Raw genomic sequence first — 22,982 nt, 5'->3', positions numbered from 1 at the left:
ACAAAGCAAAACTCATTGCTGAGGGGAAGCTTAGTCTGGATATTGGCCCAAGCGTCTCCAATTTGATATGTTTTCAACTCTTTCTTTAACACGAGAACAAGTTTTATGGTTTATTTGAAAAAGAATTAAAGTAATTTTGTCTTAGTAAACTGTAGTTTATTTTTTCACATCTTCTCCGGATGGTTTAGCCACATAGTTTCCAAGAAGCTCATTCATTGTAGGCAAAAACCACCAAATTAGCAGTCAAATGAGTTTGTTTTTCCTCTTCATCCATGAAAGGGACACTTAATGGATAACAGGTCTTTTTACTTCAAGTCTAAAAGGATAAGAAATGTGAATTAGTACTCTGCTTTGATATAAATGTGGCTTTAAAAAACTATTAATAAAATCTAGGTTTTTATAGTGATAATTGCTTACTATGACTAAATCAGTAAAGTATTTGAGCTATAAAATGTTTTTACACAAGAGAGTATGTCTTTTTACAGAAAAAATAATGTTAAGGCATTACGATTACTCCCAATGTTCTTTCTGGTTTTGTTAATATATGTATATGTGTATGTAATTGGACTTGTCCTTTTCTGAATGCACATGCCCTTTTTCATCTTGCATGACTAATAAACCACTGGCTTTTGTGAATGACAGAATTGCCACAAGAGATTTTTCAAACTGTAGGTATTGTGTGGTGAAAACCACTGATTTATATGAACTCATAAAAGGGGAGGAAGAAGAAGAAATGGGATTGTATGTTCAAAATATTGGGGGGGGGCACCTGGGTGGCTCAGTCGGGTGAGCGTACGACTTTGGCTCAGGTCATGATCTCACAGTTCACAAGTTTAATCGGGCTCTGTGCTGACTGAGCCTAGAGCTTGCTTCAAATTCTGTGTCTCCCTCTCTCTCTGTTCCTCCCCAGCTCATGCTCTGTCTCTGTTTCTCAAAAATAAATAAAAACTTAAAAAAAATAAAAAACAAAATAAAATAAACAAAAATACTGGAACTCTAAAAACATGTTTGTATTTTTATTGTATGGTCACAAAAACAAACAGGTGTGTTCAAATCTCACTAGGAAGGGGACCTGGGTAGTTTGAAAAAGATTCCTGTGTACTGCCAATATTTAATTTTTAACTACTCTAGTGGGCATTTGATAATACGAGAAGATACTTTTGAAAAAAAAAATTTAAACTTACATAGTATTTCCCTTTAAGAAAGGCATGACTTTAGGGGCGCCTGGGTGGCGCAGTCGGTTAAGCATCTGACTTCAGCCAGGTCACGATCTCGCGGTCCGTGAGTTCGAGCCCCGCGTCGGGCTCTGGGCTGATGGCTCAGAGCCTGGAGCCTGTTTCCGATTCTGTGTCTCCCTCTCTCTCTGCCCCTCCCCCGTTCATGCTCTGTCTCTCTCTGTCCCAAAAATAAATAAACGTTGAAAAAAAAATTAAAAAAAAAAAAAAAGAAAGGCATGACTTTAAGCCATGACTAAAAGGCTGTGCTATAAATTAAGTGGGTGGTTATTAGTAAGCACTGGACATTGTACTGTATTTTAAAGTGACTATAAAAATTAGAAAGTTTGCCTAAGGTACTTACAGTGTGTAGGTATGGTTTTCCAGTGGTTTCCTTATAAATAACTTGGAATACATAAGTTAAAAGAGTATTCTATGTGCATATATCATTCTGTGATTAATGAATGCTTTTTAATTAATAAATTCCATTAGTATTAATGCTGAGGGGCATCTTTAAATACTTTACATGTCCTAGTCAGAAAAGGTTTAGACAGTGTTCTTGCCCACTAAGCTATTTATTACCATGTAAGGCAACCTTTGATTTAGCAGAGCAGGTATATATTATAACCTTTTAAATGATACTGGACTTTCTGCTTCACTCTCACCAATATCTAGTAATAGACACTCATCTGTATTGGACATTTCACCATCTTTTTCTCTTGTTTGACACTTTTTACCAGCAGTAAAAAGACTGACAAAAGTGAATATGCTTCATCAGTATCTTATCTTGGGTGATCTGTTTTATAATGTGAATCCCATGACAGCTATTTATGGCATAGCTTCTGTATTTTAAAAGTGGGCAGTTTGCTTAGGAAAAGCTGATGAGAACCTATTTCACTTTCTTTTTTTTTAAGGTTCATTCACTTATTTTGAGAGAGAGAGAATGAGGCAGGGGCAGAGAGAGAAGGAGAGAATCCCAAGCAGGCTTCACACTGTCAGTGCAAAGCCCAGTGTGGGGCTCAAACTCACAAACTGCAAGATCATGACCTGAGCCAGAATCAAGAGTTGGATGCTTAACCCACTGAATCACCCCGGTGCCCCAGGCCTGTTTCACTTTAAGTGATAGTTTAATAAAGCTAATATAAAGAGGGATTTTTGAAATGCATAGGGAGGGATTAATTTTTATACCTAATCAGGCCTGAAGTACTTTGCTTTTTAAGTTTTTTTATTTTGAGAAAGAGAGAACAAGTGTGGGGGGAGAAGGAGAGAATGCCAGCTTCGTGCTGTCAGCGCGGAGCTGGATGCGGGGCTCGAACTCCCAAACTGCGAGATGATGACCTGAGCCAAAACCAGTGGTTGGACACTTAATCAACTGAGCCACCCAGGTACCCCTAAAGTACTTTTTTAAAAAAAAAGAGTAATTTATTGTTTATTATTAAACTAGCTATTGGAATAATATTCCAAGTTACTGACTTTTGGAAAATTTATATTTTAACAGTTTTTATGATGTTGGAGGAAATTTTTGTGGTGAGACTTTTTCTTTACTGACAGGTGCATTCCTTGTAAAGGTTCTCGGTTTCCTCCCACCCTTCCACGCCCTGCTGTAGCTATATTATCCTTTAAGCTTCCTTATTGTCAGACTGCAACAGAGAAAGGACAAATGGAGGTATGTGGAAATCTTGCCTTGACACTCTGAATTTGATAATACATTGCTTATGATGTAGACATTTAAAAATTACCCTGATGACCATTGTTGACTACTCATTACTTTATAATTAAATAATTAGTTGTAGCAGGGAGGGAGGACTGCTTATTACCACCAGGGTAACTGATTGCCATCACTACTTCCAGGGATTTTGTCTATGAGATAAATGAGTATGATCATCAGGGCCTCACTAGGGCAAGGCATTCACTGTCAGAGTTGGGCTGAGTGCCTCAGAGAGTGGGCCTCCATAAATTTTGTGTCTTAGGCACCAGGCTTGCCCCACTATGGTCCTAGCCTTGTGCCATCAAGTCATTTGAAACCTTGCAATTAGTTTCTCTAACCAAGAAGCAAATCGGTCTCTTAAAAAATAGTTTAACAAGTTCTCTGAGCATTAACTATGATAGCTAAGAAACTGTTTAAAATACTATATTCCCTTTTTTTTTAAGGATAGAAGATAAAGTCAAACTTTGGTATCACATTAAAATTTGAATTATAAAATAAACTATAGAAAGAATATTTCAAAAAATATTTTATTCAGAAACTGTTATCTTAAGATAAATATTTAACACTTGCCTGGTATTAAGCTGATAGTTTTCTCTAAGCAGTTTTTTCCCTTTTGTAGGAACAATTTTGGCGTTCCGTTATATTTCACAATCACCTTGATTATTTAGCTAAAAATGGTTATGAATATGAAGAAAGTAGTAAAAATCAAGCAATAAAAGAACAACAGGAACTTTTAATGAAAATGCTTGCGGTGAGTAAAATAAATATACTGGAAAAATTAAAGTTACACTTTTCTATAGATTGTATTTCCTAAAAGTATGTGAGTTAGCACCAAGTTCCACAACCTCAAAATCTTTTTAATTAAAAAAAAAATTTGAAATTAGATATAATTAACAGTGTTATATTAGTTTCAGGTTATAGTACAATGATTCAACAGTTCTCTACTCAGTTCTGTTTCCCAGTTGATATTGCAGTTAAAATATTTAAAACATTACCTTGTAACTAAGATCATAAACAGATAAGTGTGCTTTTAATCCTCTTCACCTATTTCACCCTTCTCCCTTCTCACAGCCCCTCTGGTAACCATCAGTTTGTTCTCTACAGTTAAGAGTCTGTTCGTTTGTTTGTTTGTTTTAATGTTTATTTTTAAGAGAGAACACATGCATGTGAATGGGGGTGGGGAGAGGCAGAGAAAGAGGGAGAGAGAGAATCCCAAGCAGGCTCTGCATTGTCAGCAGTGAGCCTGATGTGGAGGTCTAACTCAAAAACTGTGAGATCATGACCTGAGCAAAAGTCAGGTGCTTAACTGACTGTGAACCACCCACATGCCCCAAAAGTGTGTTTGTCTCTTTTTCCTGTTTGTTTCTTTTCTTTTTTTTTTTTTTTTAATGTTTATTTATTTTTGAGAGAGAGCAAGCAGGGGAAGGGCCGAGAGAGAGGGAGATAGAGGATCTGAAGCAGGTTGTGTGCTGACAGCAGAGAGCCCAACACAGGGCTCAAACTCACCAACTGCGAAATCATGACCTGAGCTGAAGTCGGATGCTTAACCAACTGAGCCACCCATGCACCCCTGTTTGTTTTGTTTCTTAAATTCTACATATGAGTGAAATCATATGGTATTTGTCTTTCTCTGACTGACTTATTTCACTTAGCGTTATACTCTCTAGATCCATCCATGTTATTGCAAATGATAAGATTTCATTCTTTATTATGGCTGAGTAATACTGCATTGTGTATATATATTCCACATGTTCATCCATTCATCTATGGATGGACACTTGGGTTACTTCCATAATTTGGCTATTATAAATAATGCAGTAGTAAACATAAGGGTGCATATGTCTTTTAGAATTAGTGCTTTTGGGGGGCAACTGGGTGGCTCACTCAGTTAAGCATATGGCTTCTGATTTTGGCTCAGGTCATGATCTCATGATTCATGGGATCAAGCCCCGCATTGGGTTCTGTGCTGACGGTGCAGAGCCTGGTGGGGATTCTCTCTCTATCTGCCCCGCCCATCCTCAAAATTAAAAAAAAGAAAATTTCTATAGAATTATTGCTTTTTTATTCTTTGGGTAAATACCCAATAGTGGAATTACTGGATTATATGGCAATTCTGTTTTTAATTTTTTGAGGAACCTTCACACTATTTTCCACAGTGGCTGCACCAGTTTGCATTCCCACCAACAGGGCACAACCTCCAATTCTTAAGTTGCATCCAGTAGTGTTTTTCTTCCTTGAAAGTTCTGTTTCCAAGTTGATATTGCAGTTAACATATTTGAAACATTACCTATAACTAAGATCATAGGCAGAAATAAACTGTTCTGGTGCTATCTCCCTTTTTGCTTTTGGTCACTTGTCTATGTTTTCACAGGCACTCCAGGTATTCTGATGTTTAATAAAATTTGTGAACTGGCTATAGCTCCTACAACAAAATAAAGTTTGAGTGTGGGCTTTTAGACCTCCAGGGCTGAGTAATCTTTTTATATTAAATTTTTTTTTTTTTCAACGTTTATTCATTTTTGGGACAGAGAGAGAGCATGAACGGGGGAGGGGCAGAGAGAGAGGGAGACACAGAATCGGAAACAGGCTCCAGGCTCTGAGCCATCAGCCCAGAGCCTGACGCGGGGCTCGAACTCACGTACCGCGAGATCGTGACCTGGCTGAAGTCGGACGCCTAACCGACTGCGCCACCCAGGCGCCCCCAGGGCTGAGTAATCTTAAGAACTTTGTTTGATAAGGCTTATAGATATGCTTGCCTTTTGTCATCTCTTAAGCAATCGTGTGATGAAAGTTTGTCTATAGCCAGTAACCAGGTTTCATGCCCTGGATATTTTAAGTCTATTTATCTCTAGAGATAAATATATATATATTTTATATATAAATATAGTTAAAATATAAAGTGCATATGTTTTGTGTCCTCACTTGAGGTTGGTTTATGGTGAGGAGTATAACCTAATTTCTTTGTTCATTTTGCACCAGCCCCTTAAGGACAGTGATCACGTCTCCTTTACCACTGTATGCTGGGTGCTTATATGGTGTGTAATACATAATAGACTTCAGCATTTCTTGACAGAGTAAATGGTCCATACTTTTCATTTCAAAGTTGAAGAAAAAAGATTCTGAGGGAAAAGTGGTATCTAAGACCACAGAGCTAATTATAACTCCAGTTTCCAAAAGGTGGTATTCACTGCTGTCACCACTATGCAACACTGCCTTGAGTTTAGTATTAAAGAAATTTAGTTTATTGTAAAGTAAGTTTTGTTTCTTTTATAAAATGTCATTTTTAGGGGCACCCGAGTGGCTCAGTCGGTTAAGTGTCCAATTTCGGCTCAGGTCATGATCTCATGGTTTGTGAGTTCGAGCCCCGCATTGGGCTCTGTGCTGACAGCTCAGAGCCTGGAGCCTGCTTCAGATTCTTTGTCTCCCTCTGTCTGCCCCTCCACCGCTTGCACTCTGTCTCTCTCATTGTCTCAAAAATAAACATTAAAAAAAAAAAAGTTAATGGGGCGCCTGGGTGGCGCAGTCGGTTAAGCGTCCGACTTCAGCCAGGTCACGATCTCGCGGTCCGTGAGTTCGAGCCCCGCGTCGGGCTCTGGGCTGATGGCTCAGAGCCTGGAGCCTGTTTCCGATTCTGTGTCTCCCTCTCTCTCTGCCCCTCCCCCGTTCATGCTCTGTCTCTCTCTGTCCCAAAAATAAATAAACGTTGAGAAAAAAAAAAAAAAAAAAAAAAAAAAAAAAAAGTTAAAATGTCATTTGTGTAACTAGTAACCTTTTCTCTTTGTACAACATATGTAAGAAAATATGTTTGGTTTATTTACCATTTATCATTAGAGGAGCTTTTCCTCTGGGACAGTGTTGTTAGTAGGGTATCAGTAGCTTGAGGACTGGTCAGTTCTTTAGCATTCCTGTCCCCCTGGCAAATGCCTGAAGTTTAACCTTGTTACTATGAGAACCATACTACTTCTTTTCATTTCCAAACACCCTCTGAGGCAGAGTACTACCCTGATTAAGAGGTATTGTTTATACAATAGTGATAGTAGAAAACTTGAAAAGGACATGCAGGTGACTATCTAAAGCTTCTGTGCTGATCCATCAGATGTGGGATGTCTGAGTAACAAAATAATCCTTCTACTCTATGAATTATGAGACCCTTAATCTTTGAAGTACTAATTTTCCTTACATTGTACTTGAGTTGCCTCACTTTGAGTTGTCAGAATGCATACCAAAAGGAAAATAATGAATGGCTCAAAAACAGACACTCAGATCAATGGAATAGAATAGAGAACCCAGCAATGGGCCCAGAAATGTTTGTTGGTATGGCCAACTGATATTTGACAAAGCAGGAAAGAATATCCAATGGAACAAAGACAGTCTCTTCAGCAAGGTAAAATTGGACAGCGACATGCAGAAAAACGAACCTGGACCACTTTCTTACACCATACACAAAAATAAACTCAAAATGGATTAAAGACCTAAATGTAAGACAGAAAGCCATCAAAATCCTAGAGGAGAAAGCAGGCAAAGACCTCTTTGGCCTTGGCCACAGCAACTTCTTACTCAATATGTCTCCTGAGGCAAGGGTAACCAAAGCAAAAATGAACTATTGTGACCTCATCAAAATAAAAACCTTCTCCAAAACAAAGGAAACAATCAGCAAAACTAAAAGGCAACTGATGGAATGGGAGAAGATACTTGCAAACAACATATCAGGTAAAGGGTTAGTATCCAAAATCTATAGAGAACTTACGAAACTCAACACCCAAAAAATAAATAACCCAGTGAAGAAAGGGTATATCACTGGTAAATAACCCAGTGAAGAAAGAAATAACCCAGGGCAAAAGACATGAATAGACACTTCTCCAAAGAAGACATCCAGATGGCTAACCGACACATGAAAAAATGTTCAGCATCAGGGAAATACAAATCAAAACTACAATGAGATACCACGTTTCAGAATGGCTAACATTAACAACTCCAGCAACAACAGATGTTGGCGACAATGCAGAGAAAGAGGATCTCTTTTGCACTGCTGGTGGGAATGCAAACTGGTGCAGCCACTATGGAAAACAGTATGGAGGTTCCTCAAAAAAGTAAAAATAGAACTACCTTCTGACCCAGCATTTGCACTGCTAGGTATTTATCCAAGGGATACAGGTGTGCTGTTTCAAAGGGACACATGCACCCCCATGTTTATAGCAGCACTATCTGCAATGGCCAAAGTATGGAAAGAGCCCAAATGTCCATTGACGGATGAATGGATAAAGAAGATGTAGTATATATATATACAATAGAGTATTACTCGGCAATAAAAAAGAATGAAATCTTGCCATTTGCAACTACATGGATGGAACTAGAGGGTATTATGCTAAGGGAAATTAGTCAGAGAAAGACAAAAATCTTATGACTTCACTCATATGAGGACTTTAAGATACAAAACAGATGAACATAAGGGAAGGGAAGCAAAAATAATATAAAAACAGGGAGGAGGACCAAACATAAGAGACTCTTTTTTTTTTTTAATTTTTTTTAATGTTTGTTTATTTTTGACAGACAGACAGAGCATGAGCGGGGGAGGGGCAGAGAGAGAGAGGGAGACACAGAATCCAAAGCAGGTTCCAGGCTCTGAGCTGTCAGGACAGAGCCTGATGTAGGGCTCGAACTCACAGACTGCGAGATCATGACCTGAGCTGAAGTCGGACACTCAACCGACTGAGCCACCCAGGCGCCCCAAACATAAGAGACTCTTAAATATGGAGAACAAACAGAGGTTGCTGGAGGGGTTGTGGGAGGGAGGATGGGCTAAACAGGTAAGGGACGTTAAGGAATCTACTCCTGAAATCATTGTTGTACCATATGCTAACTAACTTGGATGTAAATTAAAAAATAAACAAAAAATGAAACTAAAAAAAAAAAAAAAAAACTTAAAAAAAAAGTAATCAAGTGTTTTCAAAGATATTTAATGAATGCCCTTTGTTTTTTATTGAAATTTTTATTAAAATACAGCAAGAAAAAGGAAGTTGTTTATTTGTTAAGTTGTATAACTATTTCTGGTAATTGGAAATCATAGACAATCACACTTAAAAATGAGTGGATAAATCTATTCCTCCCGCCTCCCTTCCCCCCCCCCCCCCCCCCCCCCCCCCCCCCCCCCCCCCCCCCCCCCCCCCCCCCCCCCCCCGCAGATTCACTTGTAGTATTTGTGTGCCAGTTCTGGGAAAAATAATAACTAATTAATCATTTATAATTTATTCCTTCTTCGAATTTGCTACCCTATTTGATGAGGGCAGGATGAGGGTGGGTGGGCAGCAAAATGAGTTTAAGAAAACCACATTTGAATTTTAAAGGAAAATCTTACTTCCTTTGTAATTAATAGCTTGAAATCACCTGCCTTATTTCATTGAATCTAAGCTACTAGTGATTGTAAAATGCACCATTATTTTATTTATATAAGCCAAAAAAATGCTGCAAACTCTGACCCACCATCAATTGTAAGATGCTTCCTACTTTCAGAGATGCTAAACTGAGTAAAAACAATGCATCTTAGAATCAGTGAGATACATTATCTAGAAAACCAGTATTTTCTCAGATACTAGTAGTATCATTCTCTTATTTTTTAAAAGTTTTGCTTGATGTGATTTTTTTTTTTTTTTTTTTTTCCATTTTGGGTTAGCTTTCTTGTAAACTGGAGCGGGAATTTCGTTGTGTGGAACTTGCTGATTTAATGACTCAAAATGCTGTGAATTTAGCCATTAAATATGCTTCTCGTTCCCGGAGATTAATATTGGCCCAAAGACTTAGTGAACTGGCTGTGGAAAAGGCAGCAGAATTGGCAGCAACCCAGGTGGAAGAAGAAGAAGAGGAAGATTTCAGAAAAGGGCTGAATGCTGGGTAAGAAATAATCAGTTGTTTAAATTATTCTTTACTATTCTGAAAATTTAATTGGTCTTTGCATAGCTCTTAATTGAATAATATTATTGTCTTTTAGTTACAGTAATACTGCTACAGAGTGGAGCCAGCTAAGGCTCAGAAACCAAGTTGAAGAAGATGAAGAGGATACTGGAGAAGCTGATGATAAAGAGGAAAAACCAGAAATACATAAGTATGGTAAGATACATTTTTAAAGCAATTTAAAGATGAGAAATGCAATATTTTGTGGCTTTCCTCATTTTGCTTGGCTGAGGAAAACTGAATACCTGTACTGTGTCAAGACACCTTTGCTAATTGTTGATTATAGAGAGGAACTTTATCTCCCCATTTACACTGCATTGTTTTATCTTAATTATTTTATAGGACAGAATCCATTTTCCAAAAATGCAAACTCCTCTGATGTGCCAGCTGTTAAGTCAGGTAAGAAATATTTGTGATTTTGTAATATCAGGAAAATTGTTCAAGTAGTCTTTTAAAGTGATATATGTACTTAAACCACCCCACACACATACTCTGCCATCCTAAGTTTGTTTTTATCAGAAATTTTGTTTGTGAAGCTGGTCATTTTACAAATATTTATTAAATGCCTATTATGTTTGACTAGGTGGGAAATACCAAAAGTCAAGTAGACATGCATGGTTGATTCCTGCATAAATCTTATATAGTACCAACTGACTTTTTTTTTTTTTTTTTTAAGTTTATTTATTTATTTTGGAGAGAGAGAGAGACAGAAAATCCCAGGCAGGTTCTATGCTGTTAGCACAGAGAGAGAGAGAATCCCAGGTAGGTTCTGTGCTGTTAGCACAGAGCCAGACATGGGGTTCGAATCCATGAGCCATAAGATCATGACTTGAGCCAAAATCAAGAGTCAGACACTTAAAACCGACTGAGCCACCCAGGCACTCCCCAACTTTTTAAACCATGTACATAAATTACTTTGATTTTTAAAATTTACCTGTAAAAACATGTACAGAGGAGTATATAATAGTTTGCTTTAATCTAGTCAGTGGTGATAGATAGGTGGGGACCCCAAGGGAGGCCTCATGAAATGTTTAAAGCAGAGACCTGCAGGATGATTAAGAGTCAGCTAGGCAAAAGTGGGTGAGAACAGAAGCAGAGGAAAAGTGTATGACTTAAGGAACAGCATGTGCTAAGATTGTAAGAGTGGTGTGAAGAGCACAGGCAGAGAGAAAGTGGTGCTGAGTGGTTTGGGAGTGATGGGCAAGAGCTAAATAATGCAGATCCATGTAGGCCACAGTAAAGATTTTTGATCTTTATTCTAAGGTCTCTGGGAGGCTGTTGTAGGCTTTAAGCAGGCATAGCACGGCACACTGGCAGAGGAGGAATACAAATAAGGAGACTACTGAGGAATTCCAAAAGTGACGTTGAATAGTGGCTTGGATAGGGTGGTGGTGACCAATGAAAGAATGAGAAGAATTGAAGAGGTGTTTCTGAAAAAGATGTAGAGAGTATGGAAGTTTAGGGTGTAAAGAAAGACTCAGTTTCCAGCTTGAATACATGAGTGAATGATGGAACCACTTACTGAGTCAGAAAACACTAGGGAAATGCAGATTTTGATAAGATGATGATGAATTGCTATTGGATATTTTGGTTAGGAGCTTAGAAAAGTAGTCTGGGAGGGAGATGTAAAGTGAAAATTATTGGCATAACCATAGCAATTTAAACCCTGGGCATAGATGAGGATATAAAGTGAGAAGAAAAGTGAGTTTAGGCCTAGGGAATCCCCAACATTTTTTTTTTTTTTTTGAGAGTCAAATGAGAGTTTATTTGAGATTAAAGAATTGCAGTTAGGGGAGGGAATCCCCAACATTTAAACATTAGGCCCAGGAGGTTAAGGAGGAGGAACCATCAAAAGAGAATGAGATCAAAGAGGAACGAGGTGGGAATGGGGAATCTCAGAAGTCAAGGGGAGGGAGACAGTGTCAAGAAGAAAAGAACACTTAGCTATGTAGAATGCTTTTGAGGGGGTCAAATAAGATGATGACTGAAAACTATCCACCAGATTTGGCCAAGTGGAGTTTATTGAGTCCTTAGCAAGAACAAATCCTATAGGGTAGTAGGGCTGGAAGCCGTGTAATTGTGGACGTTGGAATGTAGGGGCAGTGAGGAACTGGGAATAACCATGTAGACAGCTCTTGAGAATTTGACTGTATAGACGAGGGAGAAATAAATGGTGGCTAGAGGTGATGTGAAATTGAGAGGGTTTGTTTTTGTTTGTTAGGAAACTTGAGTAGTCAGTGAAGAGTGAAAAGTCCAAAGATGGAAGAGCCGTCGATAAGACAAGTTTCTTGACAAAGCAGGAGTGGATAGGATCTAGAGCACAAGTAGATGAATTACTAACCTTAGCTAAAATAAGGCACCATTCTTCCATGGTAACAGGAGAAAAGGATAGATCTATACAGGTTTATATATTTCATAGTGAGAAGTTGGGATAGTTTCCATTTAATAGCTTTTACTTTTATTTTGTCTTGGAAAATAGATAGGAGGTCATATAGAGTTGTTAATTCTAAAGTTGCAAAGCACATTTGTTTTTATATAATACAGATTAAAATGACCTATTATTACAGAAGTCAGAAGTCTTCTATGTTTTACCACTATTAAGTGAGGGTTTCTTTCTTATGAAAGGTGCAGTTATCTCTAGCAACCAAGGACGAGTAAACCCCTTCAAGGTAAACTCTTTCCAGTGATACTTAACGTGTTTTTAAGTACATTTTTATACAGAGAAATATTTCCAAACCACCAGATGACCCTCCTCAGACTTGGAAACATTAAAGATTGAAACAGATCTTTGTGAAAACATTTGAAAGCAGCACTAGTTCATACTTGGGCTAAGACTTATCTTCTGAATACCTATGGTTTTGAACGATAGTCCCTGTTTTTCTTAGGGATGTGTTATATTTAATATGTGTGTCAGTCTTAATATGGATTATACAAAATGTATTCAATTCCAAATGTGACACAATATAGACTTAAAAGACACTTAAATATACATTTTTTAATGTTTGTTTATTTTTGAGAGAGAGGGAGAGAGAGCGCATGAGTTGGGGAGGGGCAGAGAGAGAGAGGACAGAGGACCTGAAGCGGGCTCTGTGCTGACACTAGGGAGTCCAACATGGGACTTGACCCATGAGCCATGAGATCATGACCTAAGCCAAAGTTGGACACTCAACCGAGTTACCCAGGCGCCCCTAGACTTAACAGAAATTTAGAGGAAAAATGAATCTCTTGGGGTTTTTCTTCTTTAAGCATAAAATGCTAATAGTAGTTTGCTCTTTAGGTATCAACCAATTCCAAAGAGCCAGCCATTTCAGTGAATTCAGCACGTTCTACTAATATTTTAGACAATATGAACAAATCATCCAAGAAATCTGCACTCAGTCGAGCTACAAATAATGAAAAGTCTCCAGTTATAAAGCCTCTAGTTCCAAAGCCAAAGTCTAAGCAGGTACTATTTCAACTACCCACATCAGCAACAAGTAGCACATGATCTGTTTGTCTTGCTTTAGTTTTTGTTCACTCTTTCAGGTATGGGGCAGGAGGCTCCAGTTGTTTATCATTGATTGCCTAGGGAGGGTAGTGGTTCTCAAATCTGATTTTGCTTCAGAATCACTTTTTAAAATATATACAGTAAAACCTTGGTTTGTAAGCATAATTTGTTCTGGAAACATGCTTGTAATCCAAAGTACTTGTATATGAAAGCGAATTTCCCCCATAAGAAATAATGGAAACTCCGATGATTCATTCCACAACCCAAAAACATTCACATAAAAATGATTACAGTACTGTAATACAAAATAATAAATAAAATACAAAGTATAAAGAAAAATAAATTAACCTGCACTTACCTTTGAAAACCTTCATGGCTAGTGTGAGGGAGACGAGTAGAGGGTTATTGTGTAGGACGGCTATCACTATCATTAATGGAATCACTGCTATCTGTTGGCTCAGTGAAATCTCTTTCTTCATGGGGGCCATTGTATACGTTTGCACAATGTTGACTACCATACAGTATTAATAAAGTTTTGTCATACACTGTATTTAGTGTAACTATCAATAAGGCAGCAGGGGAAAGGGTCTATATCTGCAGGCAGCCTGCCTAGAATGAAACAAAGCATTCCTAAGCTTACTCTTGTATGGAAAAGCGGAGGACTGTCCACAGGTGCTTTGAAGTGACAAAAAATAAACTAGTGCCAGTTGTGGGCACCTTCCTATGTTCTGAAAAATCACTGATTTCTGCCAAACACTGCAGCCTGAGACTGAGCATCTGAGCACGCGAGATGATCACACACAATCTTGCAGCCAGTGAGAGAGAGAAAAACATTGGCTCAATTGTGATCATGGTGTAACATACTACTTGTATTGCAAGACATTGCTTATTTATCAAGTTAAAATTTGTTAGAAATGTGTGCTAATTTTGTGAAACATTTGGAGAACAAGTTACTCACAATCCAAGGTTTTACTGTGTATACTCAGGCCCCAAAGACTCAGGCATCTGTCTGGCTTTTAAAAAAATTTCCCAGATGATTCTGACGCATATCTTTTTTTTAATGATGATGCCGGCCCCAATCTTTCCTTCTTCTGTATTCTGATTTTGCCTTCTAGATTTCATCCCAGATTTGGTATTTCACCTCACATTTGTCATTAGTATAATAGATCTTTTATCTTTTCCATTTTATATAATTTTATTCATTTAGAAAACATGGAATTTGAAGTAATAGTTTTTTTGGGTTTTATGTCTATAGGCATGTTTATATTCAACTGAGAACTTCAGGACTTCACATGTTGGTATAAGAATACTAAATAATTATAAATATTTTTCCACATTTTTCAAAACTTGATTGTAGTGTATAAAATTGTACTAGATTTTTGTTGCAGTATTCATTATGTTTGTTTTTACAGGCATCTGCAGCATCCTATTTCCAGAAAAGAACTTCCCAAGCTGATAAGAATGAGGATGCGAATGAAGAAAATCCTAAAAATTCATCATCTGAAACCCCAGCTCCATGTCCTCAAAACACTGAAAGTCAAAGGTTAGTACATAGATAAATTTATTATTCTCAAGATTCAGTATTCCAATAAAAGACATACAGAAACAGCAATACAAAATTATGCAACTGTCTTGTTCACTGTTACAAATAATACATTGGCACTGGTGGTGGACATTCTGAGCACATAACTTTCTTTTTAATATTTATTTTGAGGGAGAGCATGGGAAGGGCAGAGGGAGGGAGGGAGAATACTTTTTTTTTTTTAATTTTTTTAAATATTTATTTATTTTTGGGAGAGAGAGAGAGAGAGCATGCAAGAGAACAGGGGAGGGACAGAGAGAGAAAGGGAGACACAGAATCCAGAGCAGGCTCTAGGTTCTGAGCTCTCAGCACAGAGCCCGATGCAGGGCTTGAACTCAGAAAGTGTGAAATCATGATCTGAGCTGAAATCTGATGCTTAACGAACTGAGCCGCCCAGGTGCCCTGAGGGAGGGAGAATCTTAAGCGGGCTTCTTGCCCAGCACAGAGCCCCACACGGGGCTCAATCTCATAACCATGAGATCATGACTTGAACTGAGATCAAGAGTTGGATGCTTAACTGACTGAGCCACCCAGGCATCCCTGAATACATAACTTTAAGGAGGCCATAAATATTGGTTAATGTCTACTTAATACTTAAGTATGCTCTGATAAGTTATATATGTGTTTTAAATTGTACTATGTTTTACGGGGCGCCTGGGTGGCTCAGTCGGTTGGGCGTTCTACTTCGGCTCAGGTCATGATCTCACAGTTGGTGGGTTCGAGCCCCGCATCGGGCTCTGTGCTGATAGCTTGGAGCCTGAAGCCTGCTTCAGATTCTGTGTCTCCTCTTCCCTCTGCCCCTCCCATGCTCATGCTCTATCTCACTCTGTCTCTCAAAATAAACGTAAAAAAATTTTAAAAATAAAATAAATTGTATTGTGCTTTAAATTGTTTTAAATTAAAATTTAAAACATATATTTTATAATTCTTCTTTTGTTTTAAAATAAATATAGTTAAGTGGGAGAAGCAGTGAAACGATACAAAAGAAAGTCTGATAAAGAATAAATATCTTCCATATCCACTCAGTTCCCCTCTTTACAAATAGTCACTACAACAAATTTCTTACATAGCCCTCCAGAATTGTTCTGTAAGTGTTCAAACACTTGTATTTATGTTTATTTTAACAGAAATGGTAGCATACACATTGTTCTGTACATTACTATTTTTTCACATAGCAGCTTTTGCAGATCATCTCATATTACTACACAGTTTATTTAGTCTTTTTATATCCATTGAATGGATATGCCATAATTTATTCAGTTCTCTACTGGTGGACAGAAGGTGATTGCTGGTCTTTTGCTATAGTACAAGTAGTACTGCAATGAATTACTTTATATGAATGTCATTTCTCACATATACAGATAGCCGTAAGATGGATATCTGTATGATTCAAGTTAATGTGCACTTGTAATTCCAATAGACATTGCCAAATTTTTCTCCATTAATCTTGTATCATTTTCTATACCTCCAGCAATATGAGTTCCTATTTGCCTGTATCCTATTTGTTTGCCAGTGCAATATGTTACATTTCGTGATCTCTCTAAATGCTGGGTTTATTTAAAATGCATCAGTTAAGGAGTGCCTGGGTGGCTCAGTAGGTTAAGCATCAGACTTTGGCTCAGGTATGATCTCACCATTCATGGGTTCGAGCCTCGCATTGGGCTCTGTGCTGACAGTTTGGAGCCTGGAGCCTGCTTCGGATTCTGTGTCTCCCTCTCTCTCTGCCCCTCCCATACTTGCACTCTCTCTCTCAAAAATAAACATTTTTAAAAAAACTTTAATGCCTCAGTTAAAAAGAAAAAGTCACCATTTCATTTTTATCATTGAATATCTCCTGTTAACCAGTTTATCTATCTACTTTTTTAAAGAGTCTATTTTTAAGTAATCTCTGCACCCAACGTGGGGCTCGAACTCCTAGCCCCGATATCAAGAGCCATATGCTTTACCGATTGAGCTAGCAGGCATCCCTCATGTTAACCAGTTTAATTTGAGGGGTAGCTTTGGTTTTTATTTTTTCTGTTTTGCCCTGAATTCAAATTAGGTATTAAGCAGTGAAGGTTTTATTTAAGAAGATTCAATTTTTTGTACTTTCAATACAGAAAACTTATTTCATTGGAATGTCATTAAGGAGTTATAACTGTTTAACCAAATATTTTGTCATGAGTATTGATATACTGAATCAGAAGAGAAATGTTCAATTTTGTTTTTCTTTTGAAAAACAGCTGTTTAGGGGCAGGGAGATTGCCTGCTGTTAGCTAGATTTGTGACATTGCTTCAAGTTTGATTAAAATGAATGTTTATTAATTTCAGGAAATTCAAGAAACTTTGTTTACCATTTGTTTTGATTTGTTCTATTATTTTTCTGGAAGTAGAATTATATTAAGATTACTTGAAATTTGTATATTTCCACAAATTAGGCAATGCTAGTAATATTTTTTATAGCTTGTTTTTCTAAAAATTAAAAAATTTAGACAAAAATCCCTCAATTACTCATAAAGATAATTTTTTTAATCTTTTTTATTAAAATTAAGATTCTACATTTAGTGGGCTCTGCATCAGAGATGGAATGTTACAACCTGTGGTTTTGTTTCCATTTAAAATTTTATCATAGGGGTGCCTGGGTGGCTCAGTTGGTTGAGTGTCCGACTTCAGCTCAGGTCATTATCTCGCTGCTCATGGGTTCGGGCCCTGCCTGGGACTGTGTGCTGACAGCTCAGAGCTTGGAGCCTGTTTCAGATTCTGTGTCTTCCTCTCTCTGCACCTCCCCTGCTCGCACTCTGTCACTCTCAAAAATAAACTTTATAAATAAATAAATGTTTAAAAATAAGTAAAATAAAATTTTATCATAAGCATTTTCCTCTGGTATTTTTGCCACTAATTTTTGCTGTATATTTAAATTTGTTATTCAAGATCCATTTGGTTACAGTGTAGTAAGGGCCAGTACAACTGCTGTGTGAAGTATGGGGACTCTGCAGTCAAACTGCCAAGGTATTAAATCCCAGGTCTGCCTTTGGCTATCTGTGTGACCTAGAGTAAATTATTTCACATTTCTTTTCTTTTTTTTTTAATTTGTTTAATATTTATTCATTTTTGAGAGAGAGAGATGGAGCCCAGGCGGGGGTGGGCAGAGAGAGAGGGAGACAAAATCCAAAGCAGGCTCCAGGCTCTGAGCTGTCAGCACAGAGCCTAACACGGGGCTCAAACCCACGAGCCGTGAAATCATGACCTGAGCTGAAGTCAGACACTTAACCAACTGAGCCACCCAGGCGCCCCTAAGTTATCTCACATTTCTGAGCCTTGATTTCCTCCTCTATGGAATAGAGATAGTAATTGCACCTACCCTCATAGGGTTATGATAGATGAAATGAGGTAATACACACAAAGTATTTAGAACAATGCCTAGCAGATAGTAAGTGCTCAGTAAATATTAAATGTTTGCATTAAATCTTCACTTGTGACCTAAAGATAATTTGTGTCAAAAGCAAAGTCTAGGGGCATCTGAGTGGCTCAGTCAGTTAGGCATCTGACTTTGGCTCAGGTCATAATCTCATGGTTTGTGAGTTGAGCCCCACATTGGGCTCGTGCTGACAGCTCAGAGCCTGGAGCCTGCTTTGGATTTTGTGACTTCCCCACTCTCTGCCCCTCCTCCACTCAGGGTCTGTCTCTGTCTCTCAAAAATAAATAAACATAAAAAAAAGTCAAGTCTAATGAAATTGATAAGTATGCTGTGTGTATGCTTTACATAATAATTATATGAGAAAGGACATACACGCCCAGGTCATCTGTGAGAGCAATGGTGAGGGGATGGGATAGGAGCTTGAGAAAAGTAAAAATTAAAGAGAGCTGGTTTTGGAAATGGAGAAAGAACCCACCACGGATTGGAAGAATTTTACTGGGCCAGAGGGGCTGAGTGAAACTGGAGACCTTGAGCCTGTCAGCATTCCAAAAAGGAGCTGAAAGTGCAGAGTTCATGGTTGCTCCACTTGGAAAATACATATGTGAGTAAACCCTTTGAATTGATCTTACAAGGGGTTTTTCAGTTCATTATTTCCATGGTCTTCAAGCAGTTTTAGGTAATATGTAGTATGAATATTAACAAGTGTAATTAATTGTGTCTTTCTTAGTATATATAGGTATGCAAAGACTAATGGTTAATTACTAACCTGAAAAATCATAAAGCACTTTAAACTGTGTCTTAAGTATGAAATTTTTTCAATAATTGCTATTTTAGGCCAAAGACTGGGTTCCAGATGTGGCTGGAAGAAAACAGAAGTAATATTTTGTCTGACAATCCTGACTTTTCAGATGAAGCAGACATAATAAAAGAAGGAATGATTCGATTTAGAGTATTGTCACCTGAAGAAAGGAAGGTAAGAATAATTTTGCTGAGATTGAGATCTTAGTAAATTCCCAGGGATTTTGTTTTTGTTTTTATTTTTTTCAAATTTGTTTATTTATTTTGAGAAAGAGAGAGAGCGAGCACAAGCAGGGAAGGGCAGAGAGAGAGAATCCCAAGGAGGCCCAGCACTGTCAGCTCAGAGCCTGACGTGGACCTGAACTCATGAACCCATGAGATCATGATCTGAGCCAAAACCAAAAGTTGGTCACCCAGGTGCCCCCTAGGTCTTAAAAATTCTTATAGAAAATGCCTTTTTCTGTTCTGGAAATTGCATATATTCTGGTAAACTCTTGGTGGAGAGGAAATTAAATAACTGAAATGTTAGTTCTAAACATATGGATGTGTAATAGTTATTAGTGCTAATGGTTAAATTTGGGGCATATGTACTGTTTATATCTGTATAAGTTCCTGCATGTTGTAAGTTAGGAGGATACCCCAAGAAAAAGTACATTACTTACAAATCAAAAGCAAATAAAATTAAGAAGTAAAAATGAAATTAAATATACATGTTTGGACTACTACCTTAGGGTACTTGGGATTCTCTCTCTCTGCCCCTTCCCTGCTTGCACTCACTCTCTCTCTTTACCTCTCTCTCAAAATAAATAAATAAACTTAAAAATTTTCTTTAAAAAGCAGAACTTTTTAAAATGCTATTTACTTCCACATTGAATATAAAATGAGAATACTGGGGTACCTGGTTGGCTCAGTCGATAGAGCATGTGACTCTTAATCTCAGGATTGTGAGTTCAAGGCCCACATTGACCACAGAGCTTACTTTAAAAAACAAAAAAACAAAAAGTCAAAGTGAGAGTACTGCTTTTCGGGCAGTGGAAGACCTGGTGTTCTGTTCTAGCCTTTCATGTGGAAATTAGGACAGGTGGCTTGTACCTTATTGCCCCTTGTATAAATTTCTGCCTTATGAGGGAGGGCTAGGAGCAGCTTTCTGTTGCAAGGGGAAGGAATGTGTGTGGTATATCAATTAAATCCTCAGATATCATTTCCCCAGGGATGCAGTATGCGGCATGGGCATGCAGTATTCACCTGGTGAAATAGATACTTGCCTTGATAAATTGAATTTTAAGAAAAAAGCTATTACAAAATGAGGAAGCTAGAAACTGGTCCAACCACCTCAAGCCTATTTAGAATCTCATTGGCAACTTTGTATTTCTCATTTTTTGTAAGACTTTATAAAAGGATAATAAAGAATTAGATAAATGGTATCTAAATGATCTTATGCAGTAAAAAATGTGATTGTGTTTTTGAATACTTGAAAATGTAATCAGTATTTTTAAGTTAAACCTTAATCCAGTCTGTTAATGTGAGAAATTCTACAGCTCCAAAGGGTCTCTTTTCTATAGTAAATAAATGGAAAGGAAATAAAGTGAAAGAAGGAGGAACTATTACATATTAAAATAGATTTAAGTTACTCAGTCAGTTGAGCGTCCAATATTTATCTTGGCTCAGGTCATGATCCCAGGGTTGTGAGATCGAGCCCTGCATTGGGATTGAGATTCTGTGTCTCTCCCTCTGCCCCTCTCCCCACCTCATGCACACGCTCTTGCTCTCTCTCTCTCTAATTAAAAAAAAAAAAAAAAAAAGATTTAGGAGACAGATGGAAATGACTGAACTTTTTAAGGTTCTTGTGCTTATTGAATAAAGCCAGCCCCAAAAGAGTATCTGAAATGTCATTCCTGAAGTGACAGAGTGATAGGGATGAAGAACAGAGAACTAATTACCAGGAGTTGGGGCCTGGATGAGAAATGTAGGTTGGAGGAACAACATGAGGGATCCTTGTGGTGATGGTACTGTTTTGTATCTTGAATGTGGAGCCTACATGGGAATTAAATGTGCATACACACATACACACAAATGAGTAGAAGTAAAAATGGGAGGATTGTATTGATGTCAGTACCCTGGTTGTGATATATTAGCTTTGGAAGATGCTATGATTGGGGGAAACTGGGAAAAGAGTACACGAGATCCTTCTGTATTATTTCCTACAACTGCATATGAAAAATCTCAAAATAAAAAGTTTCATTTTTAAAAAAAGTACCTGCAGTTATATATTTTGCACTTAATATGGTTAAATATAAGCAGAGTTTAGGTTGAAATATTACAGAGGTAGACATAAATTTTTTAACCTGCTCTGCAATTAATAAGACATTTGTTAACGAGAATCCTTAATGATTAGCTTAACAATTCAAGTACTAATTATGCTTTTTTTTAATTAAAAAATTTTTTTTTAATGTTTATTTTTGAGAGAGAGACAGAGCATGAGGTGGTGGAGACTGAGCCACCCAGACGCCCCTGCTTTTTTTTTTTTAATGCTGCTTTTTATATACAGGATTGTTACCTAAACAAGTGAGGAAATCATTTCCTTCCTAGTTCTTTGTTATTGCCTAAAAATCTTTTCTCCCATATTTTTACAAAGGCATGGGCTACCAAGGCCAAAGGAGGTACTACAAGTGATGGAGCTGAAGCAAAGAAGCGAAAACGTGTGATTGATGAAAGTCATGAAACTGAAAACCAGAAAGAAAAAGCAAAGGAGAATCTGAATTTGCCAAAAAAGCAAAAACCTTTAGATCTTTCTACCAATCAGAAACTATCAGCTTTTGCATTTAAGCAGGAATAGACAGTTAAGGAAATGACCTTAGGGAAGTAATAGATTTTTTACTCATCATTGATGAATCTGGACTTAAAAAAAATGTTATCTTTAGAAAATTCGTTATATATTTTTAAAAGAGTTTAATGACAACTTTTTGTCTTTATTAAGGTAATATAGTAACAGGGAGTGTGTAAAAACTTTCATGCCTACAGATTGCTCTGCCCCCAAATAGAAGGCCATTCAGAAGCATTATGATTGTAGGCACTGACTTGAAGCCACTGGCGTGTCACAGTGGAAGCCAGTTTGATTTTGTTTCTTACCTTCAAAATCATCAAAGCCAAGGTCTTAAAACCTCTGAACATTGAAGTACCTTCAAGGGGTTTCCTCATTTGGTTTGTGTCGTATACTGGGCAGTACTACAGAAATCCTCTTCCAGGTGTGTTACCGTAGACTGTTTCTCTATGTCTATATTGGACTGGGGACCATGTTTTTTAATATGGGCCCTCAACATGTAAATAATTTTGTAGGTGTGATTTTTTTCATTTGTTTGTTTTGGAAATTTCTTCATGTATGGCTTTCAGTTGTCTTTGTATAGCTGGTTTTTAAAAAAATAAGACTTTCACATTTCCAAATTTAGTTTGCTGTGGTCTTTTTTTTTTTTTAATGTTTATTATTTTTGAGAGAGAGACAGAGTGTGAGCAAGGGAGGGAGGGCAGAGAGAGACATAGGGAGGCACAGAATCTGAAATAGGCTCCTGGCTCTCTGCTGTCAGCGCAGAGCCTGATGCGGGGCTTGAACTCACAAACCGTGAGACCATGACCTGAGCCAAAGTCAGAGCCTTAACCTACTGAGCCACCCAGGCACCCCATAGTTTGCTGTGGTCTTAATCATTTTTCCATGAAATGAAAATGTTTCTAGAAAACATAGTTTACATTTATTACCATAATTTCTACCATCACCCCCATCCTGCTACACATCATAACACACAGAAGAGAAGATGGAGGACAGTTTTGAAAGTTTTTCATCCCGGGGCATAATG

The 22,982-nt window shown here is 37.6% G+C and overlaps 1 protein-coding gene across 2 annotated transcripts in view; it reads left to right on the top strand.

The window, feature by feature from the left end:
- The window catches only part of WDHD1 (WD repeat and HMG-box DNA binding protein 1), a 66,006-nt gene extending 43,431 nt beyond the window's left edge, over window positions 1-22,575 (top strand). For both annotated transcript variants that reach the window (XM_045451026.1, XM_045451027.1), the window contains 10 exons: window positions 2,766-2,880; window positions 3,542-3,673; window positions 9,593-9,810; window positions 9,908-10,026; window positions 10,213-10,269; window positions 12,496-12,539; window positions 13,148-13,315; window positions 14,770-14,900; window positions 19,171-19,309; window positions 21,770-22,575. In XM_045451026.1, the coding sequence (XP_045306982.1) occupies window positions 2,766-2,880; window positions 3,542-3,673; window positions 9,593-9,810; window positions 9,908-10,026; window positions 10,213-10,269; window positions 12,496-12,539; window positions 13,148-13,315; window positions 14,770-14,900; window positions 19,171-19,309; window positions 21,770-21,970 (1,324 nt within the window). In that variant the 3' untranslated portion in view covers window positions 21,971-22,575. The remainder of the gene's footprint in view (window positions 1-2,765; window positions 2,881-3,541; window positions 3,674-9,592; window positions 9,811-9,907; window positions 10,027-10,212; window positions 10,270-12,495; window positions 12,540-13,147; window positions 13,316-14,769; window positions 14,901-19,170; window positions 19,310-21,769) is intronic.
- Window positions 22,576-22,982: the final 407 nt, after the last annotated feature.

Source organism: Leopardus geoffroyi, chromosome B3 (genome assembly GCF_018350155.1).
Source record: "Leopardus geoffroyi isolate Oge1 chromosome B3, O.geoffroyi_Oge1_pat1.0, whole genome shotgun sequence".
Lineage (NCBI taxonomy): Eukaryota > Metazoa > Chordata > Mammalia > Carnivora > Felidae > Leopardus > Leopardus geoffroyi.
Note: the sequence above shows the minus strand (reverse complement) of the source record. Positions and strands in the feature narration are given on the sequence as shown.